Raw genomic sequence first — 11713 nt, forward strand, 5'->3', positions numbered from 1 at the left:
TAAAAATCTGTGAATATTTTATAAATTTTATAAAAAGTAGATCAAAATTATATTAATTAATCATAAACTATTCTGTGCTCTTGAGGGGAGAAAATTCATATTGTAAAAAGTCAGTTTTACCCAAATTAATTTATAAATTCCTTGTATCCCTAAATACATTGGGTTACCAAATTCAAGATGAAAATTTTATAAATTCAATTATTTTTATCTCTGACATATATATGAAAACCATGTATCTATGCATAGGTCCATCAACTTTTAACAACATGAACTAAGTAAGAGGATTTACCATAGTAGTTATTAAAGCAATAAATGAATCTGAAAAAAGAGGGACCTCAGAAACACGCACTTACACTCGTGTGAAAATATTGTATAATGTTAGCAACCTAAATTATGAGAAACATTGAATGAATGAATTCATCAATTAAAAGAAAAGTCTTCACATGTACCAAAAACATCAGAAATCAGAAATTATGGATGACCAGACTGAGAAGGTAGAGATGGAAATGGAGAAAAGGAGTTAGACTTTGGAAGCAGCACCAACAAGATTTGTTGATGGAGTGAGTACCAGAGTTGGGAAGTGAAAGGATGACATACTAATGAAAAGAAAATTAGTAATGAAAGAGGGAGTGAGAAGATGTCTGTAGGAGGAAATTCCTTGAAATGCAGAGCACCTTATTGTTAAGAGTGAGTAGCAGGGTTGATTTTTGATGGGAGGAATCTAAGAAAAAAATGAGTACATTGTTCTGTTTTATAGCGGAGAGACAAACAACAATAATGAAAAACACATGGTATAATTGCATGAATCCTTTCAAGTAAACATTTAGACAGAACTGATTTGAAAGGCACACAGCCAAATATTAACTGCCTTAACTTATTTAATTTAAATTACTACTTATTTATGTAAGTAGTTTCCCAAGTAGTGAACCATGTCACTATCAGAGTTTTATCTAGAGGGTTTTTTTTTTTTAACAGTTTTTTTGGTCACTCAAGTATAAAATATTAACAGAAAGTAATTTTATATCTTAAAACTGTAATTTTAGCTTGGTGCAGTGGATCACACCTGTAATCCTAGCACTTTGGGAGGCTGACGCGGGCAGATCATCTGAGGTCAGGAGTTCCAGACCAACCTGACCAACATGGAGAAATTCCGTCTCAACTAAAAATACAAAATTAGCCAGGCATGAGGGCACATGCCTGTAATCCCAGCTACTCGGGAGGCTGAGGCAGGAGAATTGCTTGAACCTGGAAGGCAGAGGCTGCAGTGAGCTGGGATCGCACCATTGCACTCCACACTGGGCAACAAGAGCGAAACTCCTTCTCAAAACAAAACTAAACAAACAAACAAAAGCTGTAATTTTATTTTTTGAAACTCATACTTGATTAAAGTTCAATAAATTTGTGTATATATGGAAACATCTAACTAGCTCTATTTTTTAGGTAGCAGGTTTGTTAAAATCAGTTATGTTTGTATTTTGCTTTTTTTGTCATTTTCTCTTATTTTATATTTTTAAACACCATAGACATATCATTTTTTATGAAGAAGAGAGAGGAGGAAAAGGAGAATGGATGTTACAGAGTGAGCCACTCTCTGAATGTGACAAATAAGGCACATACAAAGTTGCCACTAAACCTTTCTGGCCCCCACAGATTTTGCAGAATATTAAAGTAGCTCTCTTTTGCAGCAGATAAAGAATTTGCAATTATTCATCAATTTTGTGGTGTCTGTTATTGTTTTAAAAGTGAGACTGGTTGAGCCCAGGCAAAGAATTTAGTAGACTAATGTTTACTACGGAGGCTGAGGTTTTCAGACATTCTTGGCTAATAATGCCAAGGAAGATGTCAGCGTGGTTAGACCATGGATGTTATAAGTAATTAAGGTGTGCTAACCCTGACTGATTATTTTAATTATGTGTTGGAACCAGCAGAGAAGAAAAAGGAAGAGGAAAGTAGAGAAGAAACTACACAGAAGACGTGGAGTGATGTGAGTGGTGGTCAGAATGGCTGCTGGTAGTCCCAGCTTTGTCAATAACCCATTTGTGAGATATTGTAGGCTGGATATTTCCACCAATCTGGGTCCTAAATTTTTATTTTTTAATTTTATTTTTAGATTTTTTGTATAAATTTAAAAAAATATTATATAAATTTAAAAATGTGTAAAGTGAAATGGTTTGTATACTAGGCTCAATTTGCAGTTTCTTTCTTTCCTTTTATTTTACTTCGTAATGTTTTATTACCACTCTTTTTAACAAAGAACATTTTTCTCAAACAAAAAATTAGCCTGAGTCCCCGGCTGCAAAATAGATATAAACAAGCAACTCTAGTTGAATTAGGAGTACCCTCCAGGTACTACAACATATACAGCAAAAAGCAAAAGAGGAAAAGAAAAAGGAAATAGAATGAGCCAAATGCCTGCTAGAACATGTTAAACCCGGAGGCTGGCTTTTAAAACTTAGTTTCTATTTGGTCTAAAACTCATTTTATAGATGAAAACATTGAGATCCAGAGATACATAACATTTTCCAAGTTACATAGGCAATAAAAATTCTAAGATTTGAAATTAGTTCTACAGTTCCAGGAAAGCTCTTCTTTGGGCTAAGACAGGACAAGAGGAATGAGAAATGATGGCCTTGGAAGGCAGACATCACACTGGCTCACTCCGCCTCTTAGTTTCTGTCAGTGTCTCAAATGTTTTCAGAGTTGGGTCATGGGTTGGGCTTATGGACAAGATGTACCAGATACTTAGCCCACCCCTGGACTAACCCATGTTCCCTCCCTTCTAAGTAGTTGGCTTTAAAACAGGTATGACCTAGTAATTAAGGAATAAGCAGATATCTCTAAGTAGAGTCGAACCTCCTCTCAAAAGTAAACATGACAGGTTGGCTCCAAATAGTCTCACCTCTGTTGGGGCAGTAGCCTTGGTAACTCTTGCTAAATCCCTGGCCCTTTTCTGCGATTTTGCTTGTTTTTCCCTGGAAGAGGACAAAGAATAGCATAGTTTGAACATTGTTGTTTGCTCAACTTTTAGAAATAACAGCGTACATGGTAAACTTAATTTTACTACTCCTCAGCCTAGTCTGGCATGTCAAAATTGGAGGTATGTTCAGAAATGGGCACAATACCTAAGATCTCCCCTGAACATTGAAAAATATCTTGAACATGGTATTGTTATCATTACGGTTGAGACGGAGTCTCGCTGTGTCACAAGGCTGGAGTGCAGTGGCGTGATCTCAGCTCACCGGAACCTCCGCCTCCTGGGTTCAAGCGATTCTCTTGCCTAAGCCTCCCCCGTAGCTGGGACTACAGGCCACACCACCGCACTGAGCTAATTTTTGTATTTTTAGTAGAGACGGGGTTTCACCATGTTGCCTAGAATGGTCTTCATCTCTAGACCTTGTGATTCCCCCACCTCGGCCTCCCAAAGGAACATGGTATTATTGCAGGCAAGAAATTCTACCTTTAACTGCATAACAGACTACCTTCCTGGACTACTTCCAACAGCCAGATAGTCACCAGCTCTCAAATCTATCTGCACTATTCTTTGAATGCAGTTTTTGAAAGACAGTATTCACATTGAAACTGCTTTTACTGGCTCTAATTCCAACATCTAGGGACCCACAGAGCCAATCAATTTTCTCTTCCATAAGGCAGAACTTTAGCAATCTAAGGACAGCGTTTACGCCTTGAACAGCCTCCTCCTTTCCAAGCAAAGATACCCATTCTATTCCAACATAATTTACACAAGTAATAAAAATAATAATTGAATGAGTGACTTCAAAATGATAAACTGTCTTCAGACACTTAAGGCATTTTATCTTTGTTTTGCATTATTTTTCAGTACATTTGTTATATTCATACTTTCAGTCTTATATTAAAACATCTGATGAAACAAGAAGAAAATTTTATAGTAAATAATATACTTGCTGGTTTACATTCAGCTTTCAAAAGAAGAAAGAATTATTCAACCTACCCTGGGCCTCCCATCCTCTATTAAATCTTGTCTTCACTTCTTTATCTTCTCACAATCTCTTCACTAGAAGCAGTGCATGATCAAATGATCTGAGCTTGATTACCCCAATATGATCGACTATGTCAATCCCCAAATTAAATCCCGTGACACATACCAAACTGACATTTAAAAAGCCAGTCATAACATAATTATCCTAAGTAGGTAAGCTCAGTATTGGCTTGCTACCACTGTTAAAGTTTTGACAGCGGTCAAAAATTGAAGCTAACCTTCCTTTTCAAAAACAAATTAGGACACTGGTTTGAGGATTTTCAATTGATAACTCAAACCTTCTTTTACCTTTGAAGTGACAAGGGAGAGACGGAAACCAAGTTAAGAAGCATTGGATAGAGATTGGTAAACTTCCAGGATGCTAATCCTTTCTGAGCTGCAAGAGGTTGGAAACTATAATCTACCCTTCAGTTCATCTCATCCTGGAGTAATGCTAGGTGTCTAAAGACACTGGCAGCTCACAGAATCAGGGTATACCTTGCATAAGTCCTTCTGCTGGTTGGCTGCCACAAGGAGAGTCTGGCATCACACTTAAGTGGATCTTCTCAGCCCCTAGGCTGCAACAGAATCAGGTCTTAACAGGCCCAAGGAATCTGACTTTCTTTTTCAAATTCATTTTTTTCCAAAACCAGGAAGTTCAAAGTGGAACTACATCCTCAAAAGACTATAAAGTGCTACAAAAGATATTGATACCAGGTCCTCTGCTGCTTTTGGAATCTTGATTGAGTGATCATTAAAATCTTTCTAGGTGAGTGGCAATTATCCAACTTTACCTGATGGAAGATGTCAGAGTGATCTGCTAAGCACTTTTATTTAACCATTTTGGTTTAGAAAAATGCACTTGAAAGAAAAGAAACAGAATACATTTACCAGTTCAGAGACTAGCTGTTCACTCAAACATTGTAAAGAAAGAAAGAAATCTTTACTCACAGTATCATTTTGCACGTGGAACATTTATTGATGAGCTTTATTCCTTCAAGACTTAGAAAAACTTTATTATCCTGGGGACAGGACAGTTTTCCGTTTTTCATAAATGCCTGAAGCCCACTGCATATTTCCTAAGATAAAGCCAAAAAACATTGTATTAGCTGAAACTACATCAAAACAAAGGTTCGGTTTGACATATATATGTAGTTATATGTATATGTCTACATATATATACATACAAGTCAAAGGTTTTATGAAGATTAGCTATAAGTATGTAAAGCCCTCAGAGAGTGCCTGATACATAGTAGATATTCAATTAATAAATTATCCTCCTTCCTTCTTCGTCCTCCTTTATTATTATTATTATTTTGATGTTGGTGATGATTGTCATTATTATTACTGGAATATGACATATCTAAAATACCTAGCACACAGTAGGCCAATAGTAATTGCTGTGAAAGAAATATGAAAATGTTGCTGAAGGACTGAGGCAAGGTGTTTGAGCATTGAACACTATAAAGTGTCTGCTTACATTTCCTTATGGGTGTACTGCAACATACCAGCTCCTAAAAATTTTAACAGTGTTAAATGAAGAAATGATTTCTTGGCTATACATATTTGTAAAACAATTTCCTAGGCTGGCTTATTTTCTGAAAAGGACTTGATGTCCCTTGATACATCATTTGATTTATAAGCACAGGCAGACTTACCTTAAAGCTCATACTTTCTTTTCAGTCATTCAATACATTTTATTAAAGTCCTAGTATACATCATTTATTATTTTTTAGGAGCTTAAAATATGATACATTTGTGCTACCTAGTAAAGGACTACTTTAAAATGTTATATTCCTTTTTAATTTAGAAAATTCACTATTTATTTATTTATTTATAGATGGAGTCTTGCTCTATCACCCAGGCTAGAGTACAGTGGTGTGATCTCAGCTCACTGCAATCTCTGCCTCCCAGGTTCAAGAGATTCTCCTGCCTGAGCCTCCTGAGTAACTGGGACTACAGGTGCATGCTACCATACCTGGCTAATTTTTGCATTTTTAGTAGAGACGGGGTTTCATCACGTTGACCAGGTTGGTCTCAAACTCCTTACCTTAAGTGATCCACTTGCCTCAGCCTCCCAAAGTGCTGGGATTACAAGGATGAGCCACTGCATCCAGTGAAAATTCACTAGGTCTTTAGATTAAGCCATTGGAATCTAAGGGGATTTTTGTTGTTTTTTGTTTTGATTTTTCAAAAAAAAAATCTGCCTGTTGAATCAGGAAACAAAGTTTTGCTTCAACTCTGACAAACACATCCTCTTCCAAAAAATTTACTAAAGGATTCCATTTAGGCACCTATATCTGTATCTGGGGTCTTGTACTTGTTTTTTCTCTTTTGTTTTCTTTCTTTTGTTGGAGAGTCAGGGTCTCCACTATGTTGCCCAGGTCAGTCTTGAACTCTGTTAGCCTCCTATATCCTTATTATCATCATTCAATGAGTCAGCAATCACTTATTATTATATTACTATACTTTCCTAGGTGCCACAGATACAGCATTAAGTAGAACAGGACTATACTTGCCTGGATGGATAATAATGTACCTAATCTAGTCTCTTAAAAATGGTAGACAGTTGGTAGCATTACAAAATAATTAATGGTGAAGAAGAATAACTAAATAATATCACAGACTAGCCCTGGGAAATTTTGCTAAGAACAGCCTGCTAAAATAGCTCTAAGATTATTATCACTACACAGTAACTCCATTGGAGTAGCACGATAGTAATTTCAGGACACAGATTAATAACTGAGCATCTTCAGATCTATCTGATCTCTGACTTCACAGTACCAAATGCCAACTTTGTAAGTCATGCTTATCTTGCTGAGTATAATTGATTCTAAAATCCATATAATAGAATCAGAGAAGGGCCTGATGTCTTTGTAATAAAAATATATCCCTTATGAAGGAAGTCTTACAGAAAGTGTATGGAAGAAAGACTCATGATAATCCTGGAATAAAGCTCTAAATAATTTTGAATGTTTATCATAAAAGAGTAGCATTAGGCCAGGTGCAATGGCTCATGCCTGTAATATCAGCACTTTTGGATGCCAAGGCAGGAGGATTGCCAGAAGTTCAAGATTCTCCTGGGCAATATAATGAGACCTTGTCTCTACTTATAAAAGATAAATTAAAAGAGTTGCATCAATCAGAATAATCCCTAAATTGGACTTCTCCAATGTCACTATTAGATGAGAGCTTGATTCCTAGAAAGACTCCGTCTCTTACAAACCGAGCATCAGAGGCCCAAATAACAGGTTAAGAAACTTGTTCACAGTGATTAATCAGTTAAGATGAGATTCAATGCTATTTTTCTGAGTTATGAAATTATCCAATATATTCTCTTAGGAAACAGAAAAACATCATAAAAATGGAAAGACACAGTTGAGTTTTTCTCTGAGCAAAATGGAATACCCTTTCAATTACCATATAGAGAGGGTTGAAACAGAAGCGTACCACCAAAAGTCATTCCTGAGTTGAGTAGATGACTTTTCAGCAACTGTTAACTTGTAGTCTAACTTCCAGTCCCTGGCTTGTTTTGTTACTGTTGCTGCTATTCTCTTTTTCTCATCATGTCCCAGGAAAACTGAAGCCAAGTTCTTCCCATTTCCCTCACTGGCGGAGGTCTAATCTGTTGTCCATCTCCAGATATTATAATAAGACCCTCCATTGCTGGCTGGCATTGCCCTAGCTCAGTGATGAAACACTGACCAGTTTGCTTTTGCCTGCAGAATGACTCTTTGGTGATGACAAATTTAATCATACTTAAAATCCTTGAAGATTACTGTAGTGCTTTTCCCTGTGGTTTAGGTTCATGTTTATGACATCTAACATGTTTTTATGATGCTGAAAGGAACCCAAGCTACTAAACTTGGAAAATAACAAAAATTGCAGCATCATAAAAAAGACTACATCGATAGTTTTCATTTCTGACACAGTATCAAAAAACAAGAACACAAAGGTTTCCAACTAAATAATTCCTTCTTTGTGTTCTTCTTGACTTTAATACCAATGTAAGAAGTCACTAAATTTGTTTTTTAAATATTTTTCAGTGAAATAAAGGTTAATGCTATAAAAATATCAGTGTAAAATTCACAATATCTGCCATAAATTACCAACCATCACCATGAACCCTGAAAAAAGAAAATGACTCTATGCAGTGAGATTTACACATAATATCCTTCTTTTTTTCCAGTATGAAACATTTAAGTGAACATGCTCTCTGCCTCCCAAAAGTCTAGCCTTTTTTTACTCTACCAAACTTTCTGGACCTCTCCTTTATCAGCAAACTTATATGAAATAGTAGAGGACATGATAAAATTCTCTAGAATACTCATGTAAGAAGTTTCTTTAAAAAGATTATTGAAGTGGCCAGTCGCAGTGATTCACGCCTATAATCCCAGCACTTTGGGAGGCCGAGGCGGGTGGATCACGAGATCAAGAGATGGAGACCATTCTGGTCAACATGGTGAAACCCTGTCTCTACTAAAAATACAAAAATTAGCTGGGCATGGTGGCGCTCGCCTGTAGTCCCAGGTATTAGGGAGGCTGAGGCAGGAGAATTGCTTGAACCCAGGAGGCGGAGGTTGCTGAGATCATGCCACTGCACTCCAGCCTGGGTTACAAGAGCGAAGCTCCATCTCAAAAAAAAAAAAAAAAGAAAAATTATTGAAGCAAAATACAGCAAGAGTATTTTTTTTAATTAATTTACTTATTTATTTTTATTGCATTTTAGGTTTTGGGGTACATGTGAAGAACATGCAAGATTGTTGCATAGGTACACACATGGCAGTGTGATTTGTTGCCTTCCTCCCCTTCATCTATATCTGGCATTTCTCCCCATGCTATCTCTCCCCACCTCCCCACCCCCCGTCCCTCCCCCATTTCCCCCCAACTGACCCCAGTGTGTAGTGCTCCCCTCCCTGTGTCCATGTGTTCTCATTGTTCAACACCCGCCTATGAGTGAGAACATGCGGTGTTTGATTTTCTGCCCTTTTGTCAGTTCAACAAGAGTATTTTAACCATGGTTCTCAGAGTTTCATTGTAGGGAAAAACTGTTTCACCTTTATATTTCTTTAATGTTCATGGCCAGAGATATAGCAAATTTTGCCACATATTCAGCAAAACATTTAAAATTGTGGTTTAAGTGCTGAATTAATAGCATGCATAGCAGTGTATGTATATATATATATGTACATAAAATATGTATGTGAGAAAGTAATTGGTCATCTTATCTTTCAAATCGATCAAAAATTTAACCTCTATTAGAAAATGACTTTTTAATTTATCAAACAAAAGAGTTTTAAGAGTTGGTAAAGCACTTTCTTGCCTCTGTGCTCGAAGGTGCTTCTCTCTGGTCTGCTGTAAACTGCAAAGACCTTCATGGTTTGTTCCCCTTATGACCTTCAGATCCCTATTCTAATACTGTCTCTCCAGACAGAACTTTCCTGATTATCCCTATGAGCATGGGTACCACCTCCATTCTCAGGAATCCTATTCTGCCTTCTGATTATTTTTCTCCTAGCATTTCTCATTATTTAATGTACCATATGTTTTGCTAAGCTACTTATTAATTTATCTGTTTTCCTCCACTAAAATGTAAGTTTCAGGGCAGGAATTTCATCTATTTTGTTTGCTTAAAAATATCCCCAGCATCTCAAACAAGGTCTGACATCTAATAGATGCTCAATAAATATGTATTAGATGAACTATATACACTGACTATATACAAGATACAGACCACACTCTTGCATAATAATTACTAGACTGTTTATTTCAGCTTCCCATGTGTTGCATCATGGTTTGTTCAGATGTTAAATGGAGCAATAGTAGTTTGACAGTTGATTTATTTTTTGTTTATGAAATTTTAAAGTACTTCTTTAACATAAGTTGCCTCTTGCAGACATCCATCATTATCAATACATTGTGTGTGTGTGTGTGTGTGTGTGTGTGTGTGTGTGTGAGAGAGAGAGAGAGAGAGAGAGAGAGAGAGAGATTCATGTCTTGATTCATAAAAACTTGTCTGTGTTTTTGACAAAAGCTATTAGTACCTACCAGTATAATATGTTTGTATTATTAACATGAAGGTGATGGCCACAAATTATTTTTCTTTAGGAATCTTGGAATGAATTCAATGAACAGAAAAAGCAGGACTAACCTGATCTTCATTCTCACTGGCAGCATCTGGGATGAAAATGTAGAAACCAAAGTTAAGGAAATGTAAAATATTCAATAAATAAAATAAATACTTCATTTAATGCAGTGTCTTGATTGCTTTAATGACAATATATTGTAAAACCACAAATTGTTTTGAACACATTAAGATTTACTACGGTAAATAAAAGAAGATGACTGTATCAGGAGATCAGTATATACACTTACAAAGGTCTAACCACATAGAAAGTTCCAATTACCTTAGAAAATAATATTCATGTGAATTCTAACCCTATCAAAATGGCTCATCTTCAAAAGGTCCCTTTGAAGTAATAAATGGCAGCCTCCCTTTTAAAATTATAACATAACATACATGCAAAATACTATACCAATTATATTATAATTTTAAATTATATTATTTAATTTTTGATTTTTGAAATTACATTTCTGAAACTAAATTATAATTATCATTTAATTTTTGAAATTAGTAATTATAACATAATTTTTGAGATTATATTATAGTTTCACTTGAAAACTTTAATATAGCATTCGCTGAAACTATAATATAGCATTATATTTATAGAATATTTAAAATTTAATTTTCTGAACCTGGCAGTTCTGCCTCCTTATAGGTACCTACACATCTATTTTAGGAAAGTGGGCATTATTCGTATATGATCTCAGACTATCTCTAAGGTTCTCTTTTTTAAAATTTAAATCTTCCAGAGCAACCTAAGTCTAGGCAATTTGTGTTCTCTTAGGGTTAAATAGCAAATGTAAAAATCTACCTTCCAGCTCCCACAAAAGTCCCTTACTGTTTGGGAGAAATACTTTCAATCCATTTAGCATTTGAAAACACAAGACTAAAATAAGCTAGACATTGCTTTAAAATTAAAACAGATGATTAAAATTTTAAAAATATTTCATTTATACCTATAGCATTAAAATATATATGTTATTTACAAATAAGATTTAAATGTCTATTACATATATATGTATATGCACTATGAATTGATACATCTGGTAAGAGGAAAATGAAGAAGAATCTATTCAGTTTTCAGAACTAATAAAGAATTAATGAAATAATTTCTTGTGGATAAAGATGCAGATCTCAAACTACTTGCCATTTCTAAAGATAACAACATAATTATAAAGGCACATATGTAAATCTTCAAAGCTCTGTGTCTGGCAAGATATTTCAGAATTATACATACCTACGTAAACAGTTTTTGGCAAGAGTAGGGGGAGAAAACTCCCTTCCCCAGGGCTTTGAGCCATATGGCAAGAGGCTTAGATCACACACAAATTGCTCACCTTGTATAAGGCAAAGAACCAAGGGCAGAAGCACGGACACTGTGGCTGTCTTCATGTTGAAGATGATGCAAGTTGCCTACAGATCCACTCCGTGCATTGCTCAGCAGGTGCAATGTGACTGAACTTGGCCAGATGAAATTTACTTGTATAAATACTCAAGCACTGGTGACACCCACATAAAACCAGTTGTTCAAGGTCATAGGACGTACATACCACACCACTTTAACTTCCTTTTTTTTTTTTTTTTTTTTTTTT

General features: G+C 35.6%; 1 protein-coding gene across 2 annotated transcripts in view; it reads right to left on the minus strand.

The window, feature by feature from the left end:
• SPINK5 (serine peptidase inhibitor Kazal type 5) overlaps window positions 1-11591 on the minus strand; it is a 68700-nt gene extending 57109 nt beyond the window's left edge. For both annotated transcript variants that reach the window (XM_037739556.1, XM_037739555.1), the window contains exons 1-4: window positions 11459-11591; window positions 10149-10174; window positions 4949-5076; window positions 2900-2972 (exon numbers count right to left, since the gene is read on the minus strand). In XM_037739556.1, the coding sequence (XP_037595484.1) occupies window positions 2900-2972; window positions 4949-5076; window positions 10149-10174; window positions 11459-11513 (282 nt within the window). In that variant the 5' untranslated portion in view covers window positions 11514-11591. The remainder of the gene's footprint in view (window positions 1-2899; window positions 2973-4948; window positions 5077-10148; window positions 10175-11458) is intronic.
• Between the last annotated feature and the right edge of the window lie 122 nt (window positions 11592-11713).

Source organism: Cebus imitator, unplaced genomic scaffold (assembly GCF_001604975.1).
Source record: "Cebus imitator isolate Cc_AM_T3 unplaced genomic scaffold, Cebus_imitator-1.0 Scaffold71, whole genome shotgun sequence".
Lineage (NCBI taxonomy): Eukaryota > Metazoa > Chordata > Mammalia > Primates > Cebidae > Cebus > Cebus imitator.